At 40.7% G+C, this 27165-nt stretch overlaps 1 protein-coding gene across 1 annotated transcript; it reads left to right on the top strand.

The window, feature by feature from the left end:
- The first annotated feature begins 1581 nt into the window (after positions 1–1581).
- ntrk2b (neurotrophic tyrosine kinase, receptor, type 2b) lies at positions 1582–24983 on the top strand. The gene is made up of 18 exons (XM_021602993.3): positions 1582–2690; positions 4108–4182; positions 4292–4363; positions 6097–6165; positions 6324–6484; positions 6738–6874; positions 7829–7961; positions 8372–8683; positions 9089–9109; positions 11781–11789; positions 15220–15254; positions 15363–15462; positions 15692–15880; positions 16350–16480; positions 16803–16975; positions 19355–19595; positions 23031–23189; positions 23851–24983. The coding sequence occupies exons 1-18, from the start codon at positions 2485–2487 to the stop codon at positions 24034–24036; spliced, it is 2409 nt and encodes an 802-aa protein (XP_021458668.1). The 5' UTR covers positions 1582–2484; the 3' UTR covers positions 24037–24983.
- Positions 24984–27165: the final 2182 nt, after the last annotated feature.

Here is a 27165-nt window from a genome sequence, read left to right as displayed (position 1 = left end):
TCATCTTTTTAAGTGGGAGAACTTGCACAATTGGTGGCTGACTAAATACTTGTTTGCCCTACTGTATACAAAAAGTTAAAATCCGCTTGAAAAACACACAAAATAGCAGAATTGGTCAGGAGCTGCAGCACCATGTGGTCATCATTGCAATGATCAGTGGTGTAAAGTACTTAAGTAAAAATGCTTGTCAGTACTACTAGATTTTTGGGGTATCTTTACTTTACTATTAATGTTTTTGACAACTTTTGGAGAGGCGGTCTAAGGCACTGCATCTGTGTTAGAGGTGTCACTACAGTCACTACAGACCCTAGTTCGATTCAAGGCTATATCACAACCGGCTGTGATTGGGAGTCCCAAAGGGCGGCGCACAATTGGCTCAACTTCGTTAGCGTTTGGCCGGGTAGGCTGTCATTGTAAATAAGAATTTGTTCTTTACAGACTTGCCTAGTTAAAATAAATATTTTAGCAATTACTTTTACTTTTTTGATACTTAAGTATATTTTAAAACCAAATACAAATACTTTTATTTTACTGGGTGACCTTTTTTCTTGGAATTTAAAAAAAAAATAAAAAAATAAATTGGGTACTTTTTCTATCACTGGCAATGATTCAGAAAAAAAACAAAGTAACCTAACGTCTGTTTTCAAAAATGTAGCAAGCTAATGGTGCAGACATCAAATTACATTGGTTTTCATTTCCATGTCAGCCATCATTTCCATTTCCATTGCTATTGCTATTGGGTACATTGCTAAATCCGCATTAATCAGAATAATGCCCTCTGCTCCTCCTAGTGGAGCAAAAATGCTAACTTGCCCTGTTATTGGTAATGGTGAGAGGTTAGCATGTCTTGGGGGCAAATACTACATTTAATACACTATGAATTTGTCCAAATACTTGACACCTTCAAATGTGGGGACTACAGAATAAATATAAAGTTGCATTAATTTCTAAAAGGTAAAACATATGTATGAAAATACCTTTAAAGTCACAAGAACATGAATTTATTAAAGGTCACAAATGTTTTAAATGATCTCATTTCAATAGCCATTGATATCTGACATTTCCTTCACTTGCTTATTGTGATATTTATGGAATCATTAAAGGACCTTGTCAAAATCATTACACTTATCCCTCAGAGATACAATTTTCCCACAACATCACGGCACCTGTGTGTGTTTACACCTGGTATGAAAATAACCGTGTCATGTGCCAGGACTCTTCTGACCCATGACCTTTGTCTGCAGCAGATTTACTAGTCCTCAAATTGAAAAGATCCTAGAGGAAAAAGTTGAACTGAGCATAATTACATATTTTTTAAATAATCTATCCAAGTTAGCTGTTACAATAGCATTTTTTTCGTAAATGGATGCATATTTAATCTTATGGCCTTCAAATAGCTGACATATCCACATATTTAAAAAAAAAAAAAACATATGCTAAACATAGCTTTGACAAATTACGACAATTTCGATGGAAGCTACAGTATTTCTGTCTTGTTTTTCCTCGGATGGAAGACCCATTTGAAGCACACACACAAACAAATATATTGTTTAATTATTTTTCGTAGATGCAGCCCGTCTTGTGCGTCAAACTGCACGTCACACTCGAAATGGCCATCCATGGAGCTGTGGTATTGTTGGAAAAAGCACTCTGTAGGCCTATAGACCGAGGTTGTCCGTATGCAGAATAAAATTGGCACATCAAACATTACAAATAGAGGTAATATAATTCCATTTTAACCAACTATTAAGCCTTCTATTATAAGATAAGGGTGTAGGTAGGCCGTCAATATAAATAATAATTTGTTCTTAACTGACTTACATAGTTAAATAAATAAATGTAGGGCTATAGTTTGAATAGCCTATTCCCATCTATTTTTCAGAATGTGTACGATAAGCATGCAAATATATAGCTATTGAATAGTCATAACACTGATAAATGTTGATAAACTGTCAGCCAAATATCTCTGTATAAACGCAATTCCAGTGATGACTGGCGGAGATGCGCTCTTCCACAGCGGTAATCAATAGACGAATGCAGGTACCCTGCCTCCTCGCATACGCACTCTGTTGATACATCACCACGCATTCTGACTCCACCGTGCAGTCTCTTATTTCTATCTCCATCACAACTGCATATGAAGAAGAATCACAAGGATAACGGGTTTCTCCCTCAACATCTGGAGCGCCACGTTTTACCACGCAGAGACAGACGCTCTGCCTCCGAGAAAGAGACGGGTGAGACTGAGGACGGAGCACTTGACACCTTGCTTCACCGCATCGATATGCAGTAGTGTGATACCAATTCTGCGGAGACGTAGAGGCCATTCCATGGCATCCTAATATTACATTGAGGGATTGCGCATTCGTGATCAAAGGCAGCCTCGTTAGTGGTGCCGAACGGATTAAATTGGCTATAGGACGGGGGAAATTAATCATATCCATATTTGATCAATACCTACCGTGAGATATCGTTGGACCTGCAATGGACTCCAACGTACGGGAATATGGAATGGCTCGCTTGGGAATCTTTATGGTTTTGATGGGGCTGTGGCGGGTTAGCGCTGCTTGCCCTGCGTTCTGCACTTGCAGCATCTCAAGGATTGCTTGTATCGATCCTGAACCAGGGATCGAGGATTTCCCTATCCTTACGTTAGATGACATAGAAATGGACATCAACATCACCGATATGTAAGTATCGATTAATTAAAATAAATGGCTACGCCATTGCAGACATGGCAAACCTACAATGAACGGTTCCTGTTTTTAAGCAAAACAATGGCAGATTGCTCAAACAAATAAATACAAAAACATCTGAGGTGTATCACAAAATAAGGTGTATTTACTTTGCCATACTATTTAGGCTGTTCATCTCTCATGTTTTCAGTTTCATATGGAGACAGCCTACCCTAAGCAACAATAAAAAAAATAAGTAGGCTATAGCTTCAGCATAAAATAGTGTAGGATAATTTCGAGCGTGCGTGTCAGGTGGTGAGGGCACGAGTTGTTGGGAATATTTGGAATAGGCTATTTTCCTCTAGAAACCAGGCCCTGGCAGGGATAGTGGTATTGATATTTAGTGGGGATAATGGCATGATGGCTGATGTGGCTCCAACAAGCAGAGACCTGGGGGAAGGAAGAAAAAAACACGAAGGAAAACAATGTCAGATAAATTAGCCAAATCACGATTATAATGGGCTAGCCAACGTAACAGACTCGGGTCTATGTCGCCCCCACAAAATTCCCATCGTAGCAATCACCCGAACCTCCCGAAGTGGTTCTTGTAAATATCAAAACACGTTAGCACACCGTCACAGTGGTATCTGTATAAAACACAGGTTTAAAGCCATTTATTAGGTTTAGGCTACAATTGTTGACGTGCCAGAGCTGGACAGGATGAGTTTATTTGATAGACAATAAACAGACAATACATGTGCGGAGAAAAAAATGTATTACCACTGCATGTTGTTGGTGTTAAGTGTTACTCTGGTTCATCAGGCCTATTAGCTAACGCAGCATATGTTTAGATTTACCATATTTCAGTGCAGTAGGCCTATTGCATATATCCATAAGGTGCATAGTATTGTGCCTGAAACCTATATTGCTCCTGGGCAAATGCAGATAGTGAGAGAACTAACACCATCAGCATGCAGGGGCCATAGCCTACATCTAGACAGGGCGGTGTTGTACTTAACTGTGTCTTCTCATACCATCCATAGCTTAATCAAAGGTAAACCTTAATTGATGATGGTCTACTGGCCTATTACTTTGGCATGCAAAGCATTTTCATTAATTATTAAGAATATTTAACATTAATAATTAATTCTAAACATACATATATGAATATTACATGAACAACCATCACCCATCCAGGTGTTGTTTACTCTAGTGTAGAGAGATATCAATCACCTTAGCTTTTCTAATCAGTAGATATTAGCTGAGTGTCCAAAGAGACACCAGTTTGTACCGCTATCAAATCTATCATGAAGAGAAGCTACAGATTCCCTCAAAACAGTTCAGAAACCTGTGAAACTGCCCAAAATGGACATGATGGCCAAATACTATATTTCCATTATGTTTGTAATTGTTTTGTATTGAACTTTTACAGATACATTGCAAATCAAAACAGACTATTTGACATCAATGATAACAGCTTGAAGTACTACTCTAATCTCAGAAATCTGTAAGTATTAGTATTACACGAGGTTATGATCCAGACTATGTTATGGTTGCACTATATTGATATGTAATTGTGACTAAAAATAACACATTCACTCCCCCACTCCGAACAGAACTGTGACAAATACCAGATTGACTTCTATCTCATCACAGGCCTTTTTCAACAATACAAGACTTCAATATCTGTAAGTACTGTATAGTCTTTGATTCATTTTCTGTTTGGTGTTGTTCTTATCTTCCTCCTCACAGATGTAGCTAATGTACTTTCAAAGAGCAAATGTAGGGCCCCCAAGCCAATCACAAACAATTAAGGCCAATTCATATTATAGACTATGTAGATTCTTACAGATGTAGGATCTTAATTTGGATCTTAATTTAGATATATTTTTGCTGAGAATGTTCCTACACAGCAGGAAATGCAAATTTGTCGCGTATTTGAGTTTTAAACAGGCTTCTAAACGGTGTGTTTCCCACTTTGAAACTTGATTTGCCCTAATGAAAAATGTATCAACCCCTACAAAAATGTCCATTAATTACAATCCACATAATCATGAACATTTCCTGTCGCTGAAGGATTATTCTCCTGCTGTAGCTAACTGTCTCAAATGACGATTCTACATCTGTACTAACCTTACAGTGAAGCCTTGCAGTCAACACTTCTAAACGTGGTAATTCTTATCTAAATCTGCATGGATTGGCATGATAATGTCGCCTATAGTCAAAGGAGCTGGTTCAAGTGCATACAGTTTAGCCTCATGGCTGGGTAGCGGGACGACACGCTCAGCAAACAGTGAGGAGCAGTTAATGGTCTGACCATGTGTTTTTGTTAATGCATAGTTAAAAGGTGCTAGGTGCAAAACAAGTGAAAGTGAAAATAGAGCAAGCATTCTGTTCCAACGTCATGTCACATACGTTTTCATTTGAGTTTAATCACACACACACACACACACTGATTTTGGATTGAGTTCAGTACATACAGGTAACTGCCAAAAGACAGGAAACTCGGGTAAATGAGGGATACAAAAGTACATTGAAAGCAGGCGCTTCCACACAATTGCGGTTCCTAAGTTAATTAAGCAACTGACATCCCATCATGCTTAGGGTCATGTATAAGTGCCCAGTTGCCCAGTATTTAGGCTAGCATGGCTAGAAGAGGAGGTCTGTGACTTTGAAAGAGGGGTCTCAAATGAGCATAGGGGGTTTAAATGGTTGTGTGTGTGTGTGTGTCACCAGATCTCAACCTGGTGACACAGACGTATGGGAGATTCAAACAAAACAAAACCCCAAATTATGGAATTTCTCGTGGAAAATGGTGTCACATCCATCCAGTAGAGTTCCAGACAGTGCTTGACTTGGGCAGGAGCCCACCGGAGCAGAGTACTGGCACCTCAAATGCTCTACTGCTTGAGCTCCTGTTCCTCTTATAGAATATTAACTCAAAAGTATTATGGAGCTCCTGCAACGAATTGTAAACAATACCCGCACCTATTTCAGTCCAAGTCAAGCACTGGTTCCAGACACTTGTAGAATCTATGTCAAGGCGCATAGGAGCTGTTCTGGCATCTCGTGGTGGCCCAATGCCATATTTGTATTTTTATTTAACCTTAATTTAACTAGGCAAGTCAGTTAAGAACAAATTCTGATTTACAATGACGGCCTAGGGACAGTGGGTTAACTGCCTCGTTCAGGGACAGAACGACAGATTTTTACCTTGTCAGCTCAGGGATTCGATCTAGCATCCCTCCGGTTACTGGCCCAACGCTCTAACCAGTAGGCTACCTGCCGCCCCAAAGATACTTTATGTTGGTGTTTCCTTTATTTTTGAAGTTACCTGTACATTGATAACATTAGTTATGTCATTCTGACCTACAATAGTTGGTTTATTGTGACATTTATGATTTATTATTTTGACTCGTAGGAATCTGAGAGACAATAACTTGTCAACACTCTCTTGGAAAACATTCCAAAACTTAAACATGACATCTTTGTAAGTACCTATCCCTATTTACTATTTTATGTCATGTAATTCTTATTTTAAAGTGCAGTGTGTGTGTGTGTGTGTGTGTGTGTGTGTGTGTGTGTGTGTGTGTGTGTGTGTGTGTGTGTGTGTGTGTGTGTGTTAATGCTCTGTTTTTTTTTCTCTAGTCCCCTCCTGTCTGGTAACCCTCTGAAGTGTGTATGTGAGAACATGTGGATCAAACTGAGGCTGCAAGAGGACATTGACAGTACAGAGAGTCAAGAGCTGAAATGCATAGATGACAGAGCAGTGAGGAGGGCCATCTCCAGATTCACTCCCCCTGATTGTGGTAATGTCAACCCCAGAGAAAGACAGACATACAGATGGGGAACTACACTATGTTGTGACAAAGCAGAGAGAGAGAAAGCTTGTGTACGTGTGGAACATTGAGGAGCATACTAGAATGCCAGTGTAGTGCAGTGCTTTGACTTTTCTTTTCAAATAGTCAGTAAACAGCATGAAGTAGAAATCAAGTGAAGGTCACTTAGGTGCAACTTGTACCGTAAAACAACATTGTTAAAGGTTCTGTTTACGTTTTACAGAGGCTCCCGCAGTGGAGGTCAGTCCCTCTATCATCAAAATGACGGAGGGAAGTGATGTCAGAGCAGTGTGCAGTGCAACAGGGTCTCCTGCCCCTGATATCTTGTGGAATATTGACAGTTTGTTTACCATCACTAAGGTAAGATGATGATCTTTGTTTTGGTATATTATGACACAACCCTCTGACTATTACTAGGGATAGGAGTTGTTCCTGATGAGGTCATGTGGGCAGGGAAAAACTCTTGGCTTTGTATATTATGCACTTTTCTCAACTGACACCTTAACACTCACAAAAAAATTACCCCCCTTTTCTCCACAAATTTCGATCTTGTCTCATCGCTGCAACTCCCCAATAGACTCAGGAGGCAAAGGTCAAGTCCCACGTCCTCAGAAACATGACCCGCCAAACCCCGTAACTTAACACCCGCCCACTTAACCCGGAAGCCAGCCGCACAAATGTGTCGGAGGAAACACTGTTCAACTGACGACCGAGGTCAGCCTTCAGGCGCCCGGCCCACCACAAGGAGTCGTTAGAGCGCAATGAGCCAAGTAAAATCTAATTTTATTGGTCACACACACGTGTTTATCAGATGTTATTGCGGGTCTAGCGAACTGCCCCCCGGCCAAACCCTCCCCTAACCTTAACGACGCTGGGCCAATTGTGCGCCACCCTATGGGACTCCTAATCACGGCTGGTTGCGATACAGTCCAGGATTGAACCCGGGTCTGTATTGACGCCACTAGCACTGCAATGCCTTAGACTGCTGCGCCACTCGGGAGGCCCCATAGCAATCAATTTTATGTTCGTTTTTCTTCTTTTTTTTTTACATGAAACTTGTCAAGTTTTTACATTTCAATACGTAAATAACAATATAATTTTATTAATATAATAACAGCATATTACTCCATACTTTTAGGTGTTTTATAACATACAGCGGTAAATATTTTAGCTCCAGATGTTTCACTATGATCACAATGATTTGTTATTAAATGTATTGACTGTGTAATACATGTTACTATTACTAATAATGCTAAAGCTAATAATGCTTATTGCTCATCATGACAATGCTAACATTGCTAAATGTATTTACAGATCAATGCCTTGGAGCTGGAGAGCAATCTGACACTGTTAGGTCTCTCGCCTTCGGACAACGGCAGAGTGATCACTTGCAATGTTGAGAACGTAGTCGGCCAAACCGAGGCTTACCTCCAACTCAACATCCTCTGTAAGGACGTGTTCTGTTGTGTTGCGTGCCTATACCATTTTTTGTTTAATTTATTCTGCCACTGTGGTTGCAAAATGTAAAATGCCATTTTCACTGATTCTACAGTGTAGTTTTATCCTGGATCTGTAGCATCCTACATTCTGAAAGACCACCTCCGGTGGTTCTGTGTCCTTACTGAAATGATAATATTGCTCAACAATCTGATTGACTCTACATGTCTCCTCTCACCTTGCCATACTGTACTCCTCCTTCTGTTTAGCTCCTGGTTGCCCTCAATGCCGTACCATCCTCTCCCTCCTGTCTAGCCCCCTTACCCCAGTATCCCACTGCATTCTTCCAGTCCTCCTTCCTCATGTCTAGCACCCACTCCCAGTACCCTGTGACTATTCTTCCTGTTGTCTCTGTGTCAGTTCGCCCCACTATCCTGGAGCTGCTGGAGCCATTGCGCCTCCACCACTGGTGTATCCCCTTCAGTGTGACCGGAAACCCCAAGCCCGAGCTACGGTGGTACCACAAGGACCAAGAGCTCCACGAACAGGAGTACATCAAGACCGAGATCCACGAGAGCACAGGGAGCGTTCACCACGGCTGCCTGAAGCTTGTCAACCCGACTCACATCCACAACGGGCAGTATACGCTGGTGGTCAGGAACGAGTACGGGGAGGATCGTAAAGAAATCGACGCCCACTTCCTGCTCCCGCCAGACCCAGACTATGATACAGGTCTCACTGCAGTTTAGTTTATAGTTACTGTAATTTGATATAAGATGTTATAATCTATATGTAAGTTGTTTTTAGACTCTCTGAAAAAAAATCTGTGCTATGTAGAACCCTCCAGGAGCATAGAAAAGGTTAAAAATAGAACAATTTCAAGTCAAATAAAACTCTTTTTTTTGGTTAAAATGGCACCAATTCAAGAGTTCTATTTGGAACCAGAGGTTCTATGTGGAACCAAAAATGGTTCTATATGACCTGAAAATTGTAACTTTTTTTCAGGTTTCCTTTCCTGAACAAATGGTTCAACATAGCAGCTTTTTTTTCTGAGAATATATATTTTTTTGTGTAGCATGGTATGTGTAATGGATGTTTATGAATAACATGTACATTCCCCCTTTTCACTTATTTCAGAACCGCCATATACCTACCCTTGTAAGTATTTCTTAAGACATTGCAATTCTGCAAAGAATTACGCTTCTAAAACGTGCCGTTACGAAGACACGTGTGTATGTGTTTTTCTCTTGACATGACGTTAAGTAACTGTCCAGTGTTTCCACATTTCTATGATATTATGACCTATAAATAATTACAAGATGAGGGAAATAGATTTCCTTCCAATTTTTTTTCAATTAAGAATGTTAAAAAGCAGCTTTTCTGTGTTGGAATGGTGTGGGCGTACCTCAACAACAGAATGGTGTGGGCGTATACCAATCATAAAAAATATTCACGCAAGTAGACCACCGATTGGCCTTCATGCAATCATCCTCTGAGGAAATTGCAATTTTTTTAAAACAGTCTGTTTGACATTGTTTGAGGTGGGTCTCCAAATTATGCTTTGGCAACATACGATATGAGTATAGCACAAGTCAACAACATTATTTAGGTATGAGTTAACAGAATGTTAACTTTTGAAAGTGATATTTTCACTGTAGAGTTACTTTAATTTTAAATATCCAACGCAGCCGTTTATTTATCTCAATATTAAATCATTTTGGGATACAATTAAGTACCTTACTGTGAATGTTTTCAATTTAAATTGTCAAAAAGAAACAAACATTGCTCTTTGCTAAGAAGCTATTTCTCAAGCAAGAATTTTGTGGGGACTGTCTGGGAGTGGTCTGAGTGGGGAGGGGAAAACTGAAAGCTAGCTGTTATTGATAGAGGTTTGGAACTGTTTCTTATTGGTCTATTAACTAATTTATCACCTGGCGATGTCACCAGTCAGGCCAACACTCCATCCCACAAAACAGTCAAAGAATTTCAGGTGGTCTTTTCAAACAGCTCTTAGACTAAAAGGTCATTATCATAAATGTCACAATTGTACAGTATTTTTCCTGTGTGTGTGTGTGTGTGTGTGTGTGTGTGTGTGTGTGTGTGTGTGTGTGTGTGTGTGTGTGTACAGTGCATTCTGAAAGTATTCAGACCCCTTGACTTTCTCCACATTGTGTTACATTACAACCTTGTTCTAAAAATGATGAGGAAATGTTTTGATTAATCAATCTACACACAATATCCCATAATGACAAAGTGAAAACAGGTTTTTAGAAATTTTAGCAAATTTATTTAAAAAACAGACACCTTATTCACAAATATTCAGACCCTTTGACATGAGACTTGAAATAGAGCTCAGGTGCATCCTGTTTCCATTGATCATCCTTGAGATGCTTTTACAACTTGATTAGAGTCCACCTGTGGTAAATTCAATTGATTGGACATGATTTGGAATGACACACACCTGTCTATATAAGTTCCCACAGTTAACAGTGCATGTCAGAGCAAAAACCAAGCCATGAGGTCGAACAAATTGTCCCTTGAGCTCCAAGACAGGATTCTGTCAAGGCACATATCTGGGGAAGGGTACCAAAACATTTCTGCAGCATTGAAGGTCCCCAAGAACAGTGGCCTCCATCAATCTTAAATGGAATAAGTTTAGAAACACCAAGACTCTTCCTGGAGCTGGCCATCCGGCAAAACTGAGCAATCGGGGGAGAAGGGCCTTGGTCAGGGATGAGACCAAGAACCCGATGGTCACTCTGACAGAGCTCCATAAGTTCCTCTGTGCAATGGGAGAAGCGTCCAGATGGACAGCTATCTCTGCAGCACTCCACCAATCAGGCCTTTATGGTAGTGGCCAGGTGGACGCCACTCCTCAGTAAAAGGCACATGACAGCCTGCTTGGAGATTGCCAAAAGGGAAAGGCACCTAAAGGACTCTGACCATGAGAAACAAAATTCTCCGGTCTGATGAAACCAAGAATGAACTCTTTGGCTGAATGCCAACCGTCACGTCTGGAGGAAACCAGGCACCGCTCATCTCCTGGCCAATACCATCCCTACGGTGAAGCATGGTGGTAGCAGCATCATGCTGTGGGGATCTTTTTCAGCGGCAGGGACTGGGGAACTCGTCAGGATTGAGGGATGGAGCAAAGTAAACCTGCTCCAGAGGGCTCAAGACCTCAGACTGGGGCAAAGGTTCACCTTCCAACAGGACAACGACCCTAAGCACACAGCCAAGACAACACAGGAGTGGCTTCGGGACAAGTCTCTGAATGCCCTTGAGTGGCCCAGCCAGAGCCTGGACTTGAACCCGATCCAACATCTCTGGAGAAACCTGAAAATAACTTTGCGTCGACGCTCCCCATCCATCCAACCTGACTGAGCGGATCTGCAGAGAAGAATGGGAGAGACTCCCCGAATACAGGTGTGTCAAGCTTGTAGCATCATACCCAAGAAGTCTCGAGGCTGTCATCGCTGGCAAAGGTGCTTCAACAAAGGGTCTGAATACTTATGTGAATTTGCAAAAATATCTAAACCTGTTTTTGCTTTGTCATTATGGGGTATTGTGTGTCGATTGATGAGAAAAACAATTTAATCCATTTTAGAATAAGGCTGTAACGTAACAAAATTTGGAAAAAGTGAAGGGGTCTGAATACTTTCCGAATGCCCTGTATGTATAAAATACAGGAAAATGTTGTTTTTGACTGCACTGGGCCCTAAAGACTTTAAGAATAATGACAGATTGATGATCCTGCCTTGTTATTTTCCTTTCCTCTGTCCACTGCTCTTCCTGTGCTGTGGGATGTCATCACCCTGCTGCATTTCAGACACCACTGGTATGTGCTTGAAGTATGAAATCCTGAGGGAATGTATTGGGTTTGGGGGAAAATCCAGGGTGGCCCAAAAGCTAATAGGGGATAGACAAGCATAATCTATGGCAAAACCTTTGACTGGACAAAATGGCAGTTTCTGGGCCCTGTCTATTACATAATTTACAGTGCCTTCAGAAAGTATTCATACCCCTTGACTTATTCCACATTTTGTTGTTACAGCCTGAATTCAAAATGGATATCAAAGTGAAAACATGTTTATTGAAATTGAAATACAGAAGGATTTCATTTACGTAAGTATTCACACCCCTTAGTCTATACTTTGTAGAAGCACTTTTGGCAGTGATTACGGCTGTGAGTCTTTCTGGGGATTGTGCAACATTTGCCCATTACTCTTTAAAAAAAATCTTCAATTTGTCCAATTGGTTGTTCATCTAGATCTTGAAGTAATTTATGTTAAAAAAATAACATGGCTAAAGAGCAACAGTAAAATAACAGTAGCGAGGCTATATACAGGGGGTATTGGTACAGAGTCAATGTACGGGAGCACCGGTTAGTCAAGGTAATTTTTATTTTTAGTTTTACCAGGCAAGTCAGTTAAGAACAAATTCTTATTTTCAATGACGGCCTAGGAACAGTGGGTTAACTGCCTGTTCAGGGGCAGAACGACAGATTTGTACCTTGTCAGCTCGGGGATTTGAACTTGCAACCTTCCGGTTACCAGCCCAATGCTCTAACCACTAGGCTACCCTGCCGCCCCAATTGAGGTAATTGAGGTAATATGTACATGTATGTAGAGTTAAAATTCACCGTCTTCTTAGTAAGCAACTCCAGTGTAAATTTGGTCTTGTGTTTAAGTTATTGTCCTACTGAAGAAGAAAAAAACAGGCCACCACAATTACAAGCATACCCATAACATGATGAAGCCACCACTATGCTTGAGAATATGGAGACTGGTACTAAATAATGTGTTGTATTAGATTTGCCCCAAACATAACACTATGTATTTAGGACAAAAGTTTATTGCTTTGCCCAATGTTTTGCAGTATTACTTTAGTTCCTTGTTGCAAACGGGATGCATGTTTTGGAATATTTTTATTCTGTACAGGCTACCTTCTTTTCACTCTTGTCAATTAGGTTAGTATTGTGGAGTAACTATAATGTTGTTGATCCATCCTCAAACTATGTACAGTGAGGGAAAAAGGTATTTGATCCCCTGCTGATTTTGTACATTTGCCCACTGACAAAGAAATGATCAGTCTATAATTTTAATGGTAGGTTTATTTGAACAGTGAGAGACAGAATAACAACAAAAAAATCCATAAAAACGCATGTCAAAAATGTTATAAATTGATTTGCATTTTAATGAGGGAACTCAGTATTTGACCCCTCTGCAAAACATGACTTAGTACTTTGTGGCAAAACCCTTGTTGGCAATCAGAGGTCAGATGTTTCTTGTAGTTGGCCACCAGGTTTACACACATCTCAGGAGGGATTTGGTCCCACTCCTCTTTGCAGATCTTCTCCAAGTCATTAAGGTTTTGAGGCTGACGTTTGGCAACTCGAACCTTCAGCTCCCTCCACAGATTATCTATGGGATTAAGGTCTGGAGACTGGCTAGGCCACTCCAGGACCTTAATGTGCTTCTACATGAGCCACTCCTTTATTGCCTTGGCCATGTGTTTTGGGTCATTGTCATGCTGGAATACCTATCCACGACTCATTTTCAATGCCCTGGCTGAGGGAAGGAGGTTCTCACCCAAGATTTGACGGGACATGGCCCTGTCCATCGTCCCTTTGATGCGGTGAAGTTGTCCTGTCCCCTTAGCAGAAAAACACACTAAAAACACTAATAATGTTTCCACCTCCATGTTTGACGGTGTGGATGGTGTTCTTGGGGTCATAGGCAGCATTCCTCCTCCTCCAAACACGGCGAGTTGAGTTGATGCTAAAGAGCTCCATTTTGGTCTCATCTGACCACAACACTTTCACCCAGTTGTCCTCTGAATCATTCAGATGTTCATTGGCAAACTTCAGACGGGCATGTATATGTGCTTTCTTGAGCAGGGGGACCTTGCGGGCGCTGCAGGATTTCAGTCCTTCACGGCGTAGTGTGTTACCAATTGTTTTCTTGGTGAGTATGGTCCCAGCTGCCTTGAGATCATTGACAAGATCCTCCCTTGTAGTTCTGGGCTGATTCCTCACCGTTCTCATGATCATTGCAACTCCACGAGGTGAGATCTTGCATGGAGCCCCAGGGCGAGGGAGATTGACAGTTCTTTTGTGTTCCCTCCATTTGCAAATAATTGCACCAACTGTTGTCACCTTCTCACCAAGCTGCTTGGCGAGGGTCTTGTAGCCCATTCCAGCCTTGTGTAGGTCGACAATCTTGTCCCTGACATCCTTGGAGAGCTCTTTGGTAATGGTGGAGAGTTTGGAATCTGATTGCTTCTGTGGACTCCCTTTAAGAGTGTGCTCCTAATCTCAGCTCGTTACCTGTATAAAAGACACCTGGGAGCCAGAAATCTTTCTGATTGAGAGGGGGTCAAATACTTATTTTCCTCATTAAATTGCAAATCAATTTATAACATTTTTGACAGGTGTTTTTCTGGATTTTTTTGTTGTTATTCTGTCTCTCACTGTTCAAATAAACCTACCATTAACATTATAGACTGATCATTTATTTGTCAGTGGGCAAACGTACAAAATCAGCAGGGGATCAAATACTTTTTTCCCTCACTGTAACTGTTTTAAAGTCACCATTGGCCTCATGGTGAAATCCCTGAGTGGTTTCCTTCCTCGCTGGCAACTGAGTTAGGAAGGACACCTGTATCTTTGCAGTGACTGGGTGTATTGATACACCATCCAAAGTGTAATTAATCACTTCACCATACTCAAAGGCATATTCAATGTCTGCTTTTTTTTACCCATCTACCAATAGGTGCCCTTCTTTGCGAGGCATTGGAAGACCTCCCTGGTCATTGTGGTTGAATCTGTGTTTGAAATTCACTGCTGAGGAACCTTACTGATGTGGGGTAAAGAGATGAGGTAGTCATTCAAAAATCATGTTAAACAGTATTGCGCACAAGGCGAGTCCATGCAACTTATTATGTGACTTGTTAAGCACCTGAAATTATTTAGGCTTGCCGTAACAAAGGGTTTGAATACTCATTGACAAGACATTTCAGGCTATAACACAACCAAACATGGAAAAAGTCAAGGGGTGGGAATACTTTCTGAAGGCACTGTAGCTAACACACATACTGTCTGGTTACATCACAACCAGACAGTATTTTTAGCGTTTGAAAAAACCTAAGGTCATTTTAATGTGAGAGAAGAAATCAGAGGAAATTAGATGATGTACTTTAATGTTTGTATGTTTAATGCTGTTTCATTCTGTTTTAAATGTGTCCTGTGCTTGTTCTTTTTGTCTCAGACTTACCACTACCCCCAATAGAGGACAGTGTTGCAGTAAGTTAACGTACACATCATAATTTGTCATGCGTGGTTATGTGCATACTATAATGTTGTGCACTGTTATTGGTAAGTATTTTGCATTGTTGAATGGTGTTTTTCCAGGTGTACATAGTGGTGGGGATCGCTGGCGTGGCATTAATTGGATGTGTCCTGATGGTGATCATTCTGAAATACGGAAGAAACTCAAAGTTTGGGATGAAGGGTAAAGCTTTTCTTTTTAATCTTAGCATAGTCATTTTTCAAACCAATATTGAGACTTGCAGGCCTCCCATTTGGATAAAAAGGAACATCTTGTTTTAGGTGCACATTTCTACAGTTTTAATTCCATTTAACCCCACCACATTTCAGCTTATGTTCGGCGACATAATAACATACAGAATCAATCACTCCTCTCATTTTCCTCCCACTGGGGTCCTCCCCTTCCTCCTCAGGCTCCTCCTCGGTCATCAGTAACGACGATGACTCCGCCAGTCCTCTTCATCACGTCTCCAATGGCAACAACACCCCGTCGTCCTCAGAGATGGGCCACGATGCGGTGATCATTGGAATGACAAAGATCCCTGTCATCGAGAACCCACAGTATTTCCGCCAATCTGGCAGCATGCTGAAATCGGACACGTGTGAGTTACCGTGGTGCAGAGGTCTGCTGGTGTTGTTACCCGGTCTTTTTCTGATAAATCCATGACAGGGCCACTGCGGCTGGATGGACTTCATGGCGATGACTTTGGTTGACCTCTTGCCGGATGACTTGCTGTAATATCAGACTGTATGGCACAGAGGGTGTCACTAGACAGACACACACATCTGACTATTTCACTTGTATCCCTGTGAGAAATGTAGTTCTGTAATGGCTAAAATGTCCATACTCGTCCGACAAGCGACCAGAATATCACAGTTTCACTGTTTTTCCTCTATACAGTAGTAGACTAGGGCTGTTAACTTTAGTGTATGTAATGTGTAGGAGGAGTTTTTCCTGGCCACTTGACCTGACTAATTCTAACTAGGGGCCAGGAGTTTTTCCTGGTCAGTTCACACGATGTTCAGGAAAAACTGTGATAGCCTTACTTCATCTGTCTCTTTACATCCCAGTTGTCCAGCACATCAAGAGACACAACATTGTGCTGAAGCGTGAGCTAGGAGAGGGGGCCTTTGGGAAGGTGTTCCTGGCTGAGTGCTACAACCTGATCCCAGATCAGGACAAGATCCTGGTGGCTGTCAAGGTAAAGTATGGCCATCTATGTATGCCATTTCAAACAATCAACACACACTTTAGTCCTGGCTTTGATTTTTTTTTTTTTTAAAGAACAGCTTTAAATATAAACTATTTAGCTGTTTATCCTTTTCCCATATGTGAGGATTGTAATTACATTGTTTTGGATAATAGCACGGCAAACAAGTATATTAGGATTTAATCCAATTTTGTAGGAAGGAGACTTTGAAACCATCAACAATCCCATCAATCAATGATTAAATGATGGTGTGCGTGCGTGCGTGTGTGTGTGTGTGTGTGTGCACGTGCACATGCATCCCTGTCCTCCTCAGACGTTGAAAGAGGCCAGCGAGAGCGGCCGAGCCGACTTCCACCGGGAGGCGGAGCTACTGACCAACCTGCAGCATGAGCACATCGTTACCTTCTATGGCGTGTGTGTGGAGAGTGACCCGCTCATCATGGTGTTCGAGTACATGAAGCACGGCGACCTCAACAAGTTCCTCAGGTATTGTCGTGTGTCCCAATGTCTTTGTGCGTGTGATTTACGTTTGCCAATCCACGTGTACTGTATTAAAGTACTAACAGACGTAAATACTCCATGTGTGTAATGTGTATGTTTTGTGTCTGTTTTTATCCTTTTACTGTAAGCCAGAGCGCCAAAGACACATTTACACTCTGTGTAAATTTAATGCATAATAATGGTGTATAATCTAATCAGTCATGAAAGGCTATGGGGGATTTTGGCACATACATGCAGTACCAGTCAAAAGTTTGGACACCTACACATTCAATAGTTTTTCTTTATTTTTGATATTTTTTTCTACGGAATAATGTAGTAACCAAAAAAGTGTTAAACAAATCAAAATATATTTAACATTTTAGATTCTTCAAAGTAGCCACCCTTTGCCTTGATGACAGCTTTGCATACTCTTTGCATTCTCTCAATTAGCTTCATGAGGTAGTCACCTGGAATGCATTTCAATATAAGACCAAGTGAATCAAGCCTTTATGGTCGAATTGCTGCCAAGAAACCCCTACTAAAGGACACCAATAATAAGAAGAGACTTGCTTGGGCCAAGAAACACGAGCAATGGACATTAGACCGGTGGAAATCTGTCCTTTGGAAAAAAAACGCAGTTTCTTTGTGAGACAGAGTAGGTGAACGGATGATCTCCGCATGTGTGGTTCCCGCCGTGAAACATGGTGGAGGAGGTGTGATGGTGTGGGTGTGATTGCTGGTAACACTGTCTGATTTATTTAGAATTCAAGGCACACTTAATAACTTCTTGACTCACCCATCCCGTTAGCGGGATCATTTTCGTCAACATCCGCTGAATTGCAGCACGCCAAATTCAAATTAAATTACTAAAAATATTACATTTTCATGAAATCACAAGTGAATTATAGCAAAACACAGCTTAGCTTGTTGTTAATCCACCTGGTGTGTCAGATTTCAAAAAAGCTTTTCGGCAAAAGCATACCAAGCGTTTATGTAAGGACATCTCTCTCAGCAGACAAAACATTACAAACATCTTCGGATGTTTGCACTCACGAGACTCCCAGTTACACAATAAATGTTCCTTTTGTTCCATAAAGATTATTTTTATATCCAAAATAGCTCCATTTGGTTGGCGCGTTATGTTGAGAAATCCACAGGTTCAAGCGGTCACGACGGGGCAGATGAAAATAGTATCCGTGAAGTCCGTAGAAACATGTCAAACGTTTTTTTTTATAATCAATCCTCAGGTTGTTTTTACAATATATAATCGATAATATTTCAACCGGACTGTAGTTTTTTCAATAGGAGTGGGAGAGAAAATGTCTGCTCCAAGCTGCTCGCGCATGCGAAACTCTGCTGGCACCCAGCCACCCACTGACGCGATGTGATCTTTCTAACTCATTTTTCAGAATAAAAGCCTGAAACTATGTCTAAAGACTGTTCAGACCATGTGGAAGCCATAGGAAAATGAATCTGGTTGATATCCCTTTAAATGGAGGGAAGGCATGCAATGGAACAGAGAGGTTTCAGGACAAACAGCACTTCCTGGTTGGATTTTCCTGAGGTTTTCGCCTGCAATATCAGTTCTCTTATACTCACAGACAATATTTTGACCGTTTTGGAAACCTTAGAGTGTCTATCCTAATCTGACAATTATATGCATATTCTAGATTCTGGGCCTGAGAAATAGGCAGTTTCATTTGGGTACGTTTTTCATCCAAACATCAAATAACTGCCCACTACACCCAACAAGTTAACCAGTTAACCTCTGCAGCAATAAGCCATCCCATATGGTTTGCGCTTAGTGGGACTATCATTTTATTTTCAACAAGACAATGAACCAAAACACACCTCCAGGCTGTGTAATGGCTATTTGACTAACAAGGAGAGTGGAGGTCAGATGACCTAGCCTCCACAATCACCCGACCTCAACTCAAAGTAAGATGGTTTGGGATGAGTTGGATCGCAGTGTGAAGGAAAAGCAGCCAACAAGTGCTCAGAATATGTGGGAACTCCTTCAAGACTGTTGGAAAGCATTCCAGGTGAAGCTGGTTGAGAGAATGCCAAGAGTGTGCGAAGGGTGGCTACTTTGAAGAATCTAAAATATGAAATGATTTTGATTTGTTTTAACACTTTTTGGGATACTAAATGATTCCATATGTGTTATTTCATTAATAGTAAAAATAAAGAAAAACCCTTGAATGAGTAGGTGTGTCCAAACTTTTGACTAGTACTGTATGTAAGTGTGATACTTTATTTGAATTGAAACTGGGTAACTGCAATGGAAGTGAATGAGTTTGCACTTATCCGATTAAGTCCTCTTTGTAGTCAATTTTAGATAACTATAGTTAGCATTGTGTTTGACCCACCTGTGTTTTGGTGTAGGTCCCACGGTCCTGATGCAGTGCTGATGGCTGATGGGCAGCACAGCCTGATGGTGGAGCTGACCCAGTCCCAGATGCTGCATATCGCCCAGCAGATCGCTGCAGGCATGGTCTACCTAGCCTCCCAGCACTTTGTCCACAGAGACCTGGCCACACGCAACTGTCTGGTGGGAGAGAACCTGCTGGTCAAGATTGGGGACTTTGGCATGTCCAGGGATGTGTATAGTACCGACTACTACAGAGTGAGTCTGTGGGCACACACACACACACACATGCACGTAAAACAGAAAGACAGGAATACACTCATGTGTAATTAGAATTTGGTTTTGGTTTGTAACAGCCATGCTGTTACAGCAATAATTTTAACCAGCAATTTTTAAAATCTATTTTTAATGCCATTTAAATGCAAATTCTATAATATGCATAGAATTGCTGTTTCCATGGTAATAGGGGGCAACAGTGCAAAATGCACTGGCAGTTTTTTTTTCATGCTTGACATTGCATTTATGCCGTGATGCAAATTTAGCCTTGAATTCTCTATTTTAAGGCCTTTTCAGAGGCAAGCTACTGCTCGTAAAATACCTAGATTCATGAACACGCTTCTCCTTATCACCCCCCGTTCTATGCAGTATCTAACCTAGTTCTTATAAAATGAGTGAGGGAGAACATTGTCTACCTTAGCAGGTAGCCTGGTAGCCTAACCTGTTTCTGCTTTACCCAACTCCTTTGTTGTTGTTATCCAAATTGGCGGCTAACTGCTATCTGCTACTGTCTAGCTTTTACTAGAACAGTATAGACAACACCACAGGCATTAATGTGATTTCATGTCTGCATGGGCCCAATAATATTTTGGCCTTCTCAGGTTGATCTGACAATTCTCACATAGAAACTTAATTGGGATGACGGATGTTTGATATTCTTTTTACATTTGTGTAAGAAACAATTTTTCTGAAAATCATAATGAAAGTGTCCATTTTAGGCCTTTTTTAGACCGATACATGCCCCTTGTCAGACTTAATGGTCCGTGAACCGTACATGATACAGACAACACCTTGGTGTCATTATCCTCCTAATATTGTGCTCATTTTGAGACATATTGTTTTTAACAATATATTCTACAAGTACATCACATTTCTAAAGTGGGCTCTCTGTTACTTTCAAAGGTATGATTCATTTTATGAGCACCATCAACACAGTGAATGGGGAAATGGATTCAAAGGGGACTCCCTCTGCTGGTGATTTGCTGAATGTGCAATCCTGCAGGAGGGCTGTGATACAATGTCAATTTCTTTTTATAAAATTGATCATTTCTTCAAAAGTACCAGAGAGCCCACTCTGGGAAGTTGATGTTTGAATAGTATATTGTTCCAAACAATGTCTAAATATAAGCTAAATCAAAAAGGCTACTTTTTATATTTTTTATGTTGAATAAATGAATGGGAATTTTATTTCAGACCATAGACATACTCCATGTTTTAGAGCACACATTATAAGGAGTAAAATGACAAGACGCTTCACAAATTATTTGTTGCTTACAGGAGGCATGTATAGGTCTAAAAAGGGCATAAAACGGCCACTTTCATCATATACAGTACTAGTCAAAGGTTTGGACACACCTACTCATTCAAGGGTTTTTCTTTATTTTTACTTTTTTCTACCTTGTAGAATAATAATGAAGACATCAAAATTATGAAATAACACATATGGAATCATGTAGTAACCAAAAAAGTGTTAAACGAATCAACATATATTTGAGATTCTTCAAAGTAGCCACCTTTTACTTGATGACAGCTTTGCACACTCTTGGCATTCTCTCAACCAGCTTCATGAGGTAGTCACTTGGAATGCATTTCAATTAACAGGTGTGCCTTGTTCATTTGTGGAATTTCTTTCCTTAATGCATTTGAGTCAATCAGTTATGTTGTGACAAGATAGCCCTATTTGGTAAAATACCAAGTGCATATTATGGCAAGAACAGCTCAAATAAGCAGAGATAAATGACAGTCCATCATTACTTTAAGACATGAAGATCAGTCAATGTGGAAAATTTCAAAGAACTTTGAAAGTTTCTTCAAGTGCAGTCACAAAACCAATCAAGCACTATGATGAAACTGGCTTTCATGAGGACCACCACAGAAAAGGAAGACTGCAAAGGATGTTCATAAGAGTTGGCCTGCCTCAGAAATTGCAGCCCAAATAAATCTTTCAGAGTTCAAGTAACAGACACATCTCAACTGTTCAGAGGAGACTGTGTGAATCAAGCCTTCATGGTTAAATTGCTGCAAGGAAACCACTACTAAAGGCCACCAATAAGAAGAAGAGACTTGCTTGGGCCAAGAAACACGAGCAATGGACGTTAGACCAGAGGAAATATGTCCTTTGGTCTGAGTCCAAATTTGAGATTTTTGGTTCCAATTGCCATGTCTTTGAGACTCATAGTAAGTGAACAGATGATCTCCGCATGTGTGGTTCCCACTGTGAAGCATGGAGGAGGTGTGATGATGTGGGGATGCTTTGCTGGTAACACTGTCTGTGATTTATTTAGAAATCAAGGCACACTTAACCAGCATGGCTACCACAGCATTCTGCAGCGATACGCCATCCCATCTGGTTTGTACTTAGTGGGACTATCAATTATTTTTCAACAGGACAATGACCCAACACACCTCCAGGTTGTGTAAGAGCTATTTGATCAAGGAGTGTGCTGGAGTACTGCATCAGATGACCTGGCCTCCACAATCACCCGACCTCAACCCAGTTGAAATGGTTTAGGATGAGTTGGACCGCAGAGTGAAGGAAAAGCAGCCGACGAGTGCTCAGCATATGTGGGAACTCCTTCAAGACTGTTGGAATAGCATTCCAGGTGAAATCTGGTTGAGAGAATGCCAAGAGTGCACAAAGCCGTCAGGGTTTCCCTATGGATTTAGCGGAAGAAAGCCATTACACAGGGAGAGTGCCAGAGCCTGCATGGGATTCTTTTGTGGCTTTTGTGGCTACTTTGAAGAATCTAAATGATAAGATATATTTTGATTTATTTAACACTTTTTTGGTTACTATATGATTCCATATGTTATTTCATAGTTTTGATGTCTTCTATTATTCTACAATGTACAAAATAGTAAAAATAAACTAAAATCCGTCAATTGTGTTTTTCTGTTGCTCATTAGAAAAACACAATTTAATTTTCAAGATTTCATGTTTGTCCCACATGAGACACCGTAGACGCAGAAGAAGTCTATTTAATTTCCTCATAATCCTCAGAATGAATCTAAAATAACTCAAGAAATCTGTAATTAATTTAGATGTTTTTGCAGAGGAGGTTTTAGTTGCGCAAAAATCGAACTAAGGTGTTTGGTGCAGTATTTCTGAAGTAACACACGGTTGTTCCAAACTCCATTTAAGGCGAGACTGACTTTATGACCAAAATTATCCTATTTACACTTTGTAGTCAATTTTGACACTAGAATAACTGTTTCGGACTCAAATCGATGCCATGTAAGCCATTTTCAAAGGGATTTGTTGCTTTTTAAAGGCAGTCGCTCAGATTTGGCCTTTAGATCCAGACTTGTTCTGTGTCCCAATCAGCCCCAGGCCTGGGGTCTATGTAGACTACAGTGCCCTCTGCTGCTTCCTGGCCCAATACAAAACAGATGAATGTAACCGTTGTCTGTTTCCAGGTGGGGGGTCACACCATGCTGCCCATCCGCTGGATGCCTCCAGAGAGCATCATGTACCGGAGGTTCACCACGGAGAGTGATGTCTGGAGTCTCGGCGTGGTCCTCTGGGAGATCTTCACCTATGGGAAGCAGCCCTGGTACCAGCTCTCCAACAATGAGGTCAGTAGTCTCTTATCACAGACAGCAGCACTGTTGAGATTTGGTTCTGGGTTCCGAGATTACAAGGTTTTAGACACAAACTCAAACCTTTCCTACAGTAGATTGACTACACTGGTATCATAGCACTTGAGATCCAATGAGATTTATTGTCAACTTCAAATACATCAGTCTTCTGTGGTCTCCATTTTTCTAATCTTTGTTGCAGTATATCACATTTGTATTGTCCATATAAATTGACTGTACAAAACATTAGGAACACCTGCTCTTTCCATGACACGGCGTGACCAGGTGAATCCAGGTGAAAGCTAGGATCCCTTATTGATGTCACATGTTAAGGCCACTTCAATCAGTGTAGATGAAGGGCAGGAGACGGGTTAAAGAAGGGGGAGGGGTTGCAACGCAACATTAGGAAGGTGTTCCTAATGTTTTATTCTCTGTGTCGATTTTTATGCGTTATGAATATACATTTCCTGGAAATCTATTAGATGAAACCAAGGCTAACATGTCTGAGTCTAAAAAAAACATATCACCTTGGTAAACCTCACTTTGTTTAGATGCTGTTACCATGTGAGCGATGGCTTCCTTAATTGCCCCTGAGGGAATAAATCAAGTTGAATTGGACTGAATTTCAATTGCATTGTGGTGGGTACCCTTTATGCAGGTGATCGAGTGTATCACCCAGGGGCGCGTGCTGCAGCGGCCGCGTTCCTGTCCAAAGGAGGTGTACGACCTGATGCTGGGATGCTGGCAGAGAGAATCCTACATGAGACTGAACATCAAGGAGATCCACAGCCTGCTCCAGAGCCTGGCCAAGGCCTCGCCTGTCTACCTGGATATACTGGGCTGAGTGAGTCTGGGCTGGTGTTTGGGTGGGGGTGAGGGGGAGTTGTGTGTGTGTGTGTGTGTGAGAGTGAGAGAGCATATGTGTTTGCGTGTGTGAGAGTGAGAGAGCATATGTGTTTGCGTGTGTGCCCGACTGTGCTGACTGTGCTTCTGCCTCCTCATCACATAGAGAAAAGCCTTAAATTTGATTAACTTTTCCTTTCCTTCTCCATTTGATGATACTCTTAGGACCAGTTTCTCAAACCCAGATTAAAATATTCCAGGAGTAGGCCCAATTCTGATTTAGTTCATCAGGAGCTAAAAATGATTTAATGAACATCAATTAACCTTGAATTACATCATGCTGGACCGTGACGGGAACTTTTTAAGTGAAGTTTAACCATAGTCCAACAATAATTGAGGCCATGTCCATGAAACCAAATGATCAGTAATCTTGATTCAATTGTAATCTGGGTCTGCGAAACAAATCATTGACTGTGTTATTGTACTCTTCTTGTACACTGTAATTGCTGGGGATGAACAAAGGGAAAATGACTGTGTCAAAATGATCATGGACAATGTATGGACACGTGCCAACATGAATAGAGCTTTTCCTTGTTCCTACTAACACGAGGGACATCTCATGTGGAGCGACATGTAAAGTCGAAGTAATATTTATTTATTTGTAAACCCATTGCAATGAAGTAAGGCTTACCGCTTATATAAGTGTCATGGACTATTTTTATGATGTGAGAACTTTCTTATTGATGTCAGGTGCTTTTTGACTCTGTTGTTTTCATGTTGCCACTTTACATTTTGATTGGTGACTGAATTCTGTCATCATGGCCAACCAGTCCGGAGCTGTGGAGTTGATTATTATGGTACTTGAAGGGTACCTCTTAGGACTTATAATGACTTCATATCACATTAATAACCCATAAAAATAAAAAATAAATACATCCATTCATGAAATGCTTATGTACTGCTCATATATGGGTATTCGTGTGTTATAAAGTCTATGTAGGTACCCTCAGTCTAGAGAGAAGAAGAGCCATCCATATCCACACAACACCGTTAAACCCCTGAGTGTTGTTATACATATACATATGTGCATATTACAAAAACACTTTTAAATGTTATAAAAATAAGGATTTACCTTTTAAAACATATGGGCATTCTCTATGCCATATTTATAATTCATTTTTTCAGAATTATTTTCTTTTTTTAAATGAATATTTCAGGTTGTGGTTCATTATCAGTGGTATTTTCTATCTGATTCTATTTTGCTAGATACTGACATTGTCCATTTCCATGTAGAAGGTCTTTTGTGTTTTTGAATGTGGTTAGTATGCACTACACATGTCACAATCTTGACTGGATAACTAAAGCACAGTGAATAAGGACCGTCCCAGCATTAAGTTGGAACAGGGAGGAATTTGAGTTGCCTCAACTCAAACCACAGCAGTAAGAAAGTTGACCATACTGTAGCATAGAATAACACTGTCATTTTGTTTTGTCATTAGTGAAGAGCACATTCACCAGCAATGGCTTAGAGAGACCATCATTTTATCCTCTACCGTATAAATCTATTGGAGGCCCAGAACTCTACTTACATTGTTTGTTTTGCATTTTTGAAGGCAGCTTTATAAATGCTGTCGATGTTGTTGAGGTCGACGTTGATAAGATGTTTCAGTATATTGAAGCTAATAGGAAATGATGGATTTAGCCTTTAAGGATATTTGATTCATTTCAGCTGTATTTGTGGCGAATCAACATTGACACTGTTTTAGTTTTCACCCTAGAGTTAGAAAACATCACTGGTAAAATGCCCCTATTCAGCGATTTATGCACTTAAATTACTAATTGACTTGTTTACATTATGTACTATATAGCATATTATTTGGAACCAGGGTGTGAAATTCTGTGATCTTATATTGATTGATATACAGTACCAGTCAAAAGTTGACACACCTACTCATTCAAGGGTTTTTCTTTATTTTCTACATTGTAGAATAATAGTGAAGACGTGAGCTATGGAATCATGTAGTAACCAAAATAGTGTTAAACAAATCAAAATACATTTTAGATTCTTCGAAGAAGCCACCCTTTGCCTTGATGACAGCTTTGCAAACTCTTGGCATTCTCTCAAGCAGCTTCACCTGGAAGGCTTTTCCAACAGTCTTGAAGGAGTTCCCACATATGCTGAGCACTTGTTGGCTGCTTTTCCTTCACTCTGCGGTCCAACTCATCCCAAACCATCTAGATTTGGTTGAGGTCGGGTGATTGTGGAGGCCAGGTCATCTGATGCAGTACTCCAGCACTCTCCTTCTTGATCAAATAGCCCTTACACAACCTGGAGGTGTGTTGGGTCATTGTCCTGTTGAAAAACAAATGATTGTCCCACTAAGTGCAAACCAGATGGGATCGCTGCAGAATGCTGTGGTAGCCATGCTGGTTAAGTGTGCCTTTTGAATTCTAAATAAATCACTGACAGTGTCACCAGCAAAGCACCCCCACATCATCACACCTCCTCCATGATTCACAGTGGGAACCACACATGCAAAACTCATCTGTTCACCTACTATGTGTCTCACAAAGGCCTGATTCATGCAGTCTCCTCTGAACAGTTGATGTGTCTGTTACTGGAGCTCTGTGAAGCATTTATTTGGGTTGTAATTTCTGAGCCTGGTAACTAATGAACTTATCCTCTGCAGCAGAGGTAACTCTGGGACTTCCTTTCCTGTGGCGGTCCTCATGAGAGCCAGTTTCATCACAGCACTTGATGGTTTTTGTGACTGCACTTGAAGAAAGTTTCAAAGTTATTTTGAAATTTTACTAATTGACTGACCTTCATGTCTTAAGGTAATGATGGACTGTCGTTTCTCTTTGCTTATATGAGCTGTTCTTGCCATAATATGGACTTGGTATTTTACCAAATAGGGCTATCTTCTGTATACTACCCCTACCTTGTCACAACACAACTGATTAGCTCAAACGCATTAAGGAAAGATATTCCACAAATGAACTTTTAACAAGGCACACCTGTTAATTGAAATGCATTCCAGGTGACTACCTCATGAAGCTGTTTGAGAGAATACCAAGACTGCAAAGCTGTCATCAAGCAAATGATGGATACTTTAAAGAATCTCAAATA

This window comes from Oncorhynchus mykiss, chromosome 5 (genome assembly GCF_057628025.1).
Source record: "Oncorhynchus mykiss isolate SJ-2025 chromosome 5, ASM5762802v1, whole genome shotgun sequence".
NCBI lineage: Eukaryota > Metazoa > Chordata > Actinopteri > Salmoniformes > Salmonidae > Oncorhynchus > Oncorhynchus mykiss.
The sequence above is the reverse complement of the archived record's forward strand: the minus strand, read 5'-3'. Positions and strand labels throughout refer to the sequence as shown.

Bases quoted from the DNA above. Each gene is read 5' to 3' on its own strand.
- ntrk2b (XM_021602993.3), top strand. From the start codon at position 2,485: ATGGACTCCAACGTACGGGAATATGGAATGGCTCGCTTGGGAATCTTT. The intron at 6,166-6,323 runs GTAAGTACCTAT...TTTTTTCTCTAG, and splicing joins AACTTAAACATGACATCTTT to TCCCCTCCTGTCTGGTAACC. The intron at 8,684-9,088 runs GTCTCACTGCAG...CACTTATTTCAG, and splicing joins AGACCCAGACTATGATACAG to AACCGCCATATACCTACCCT.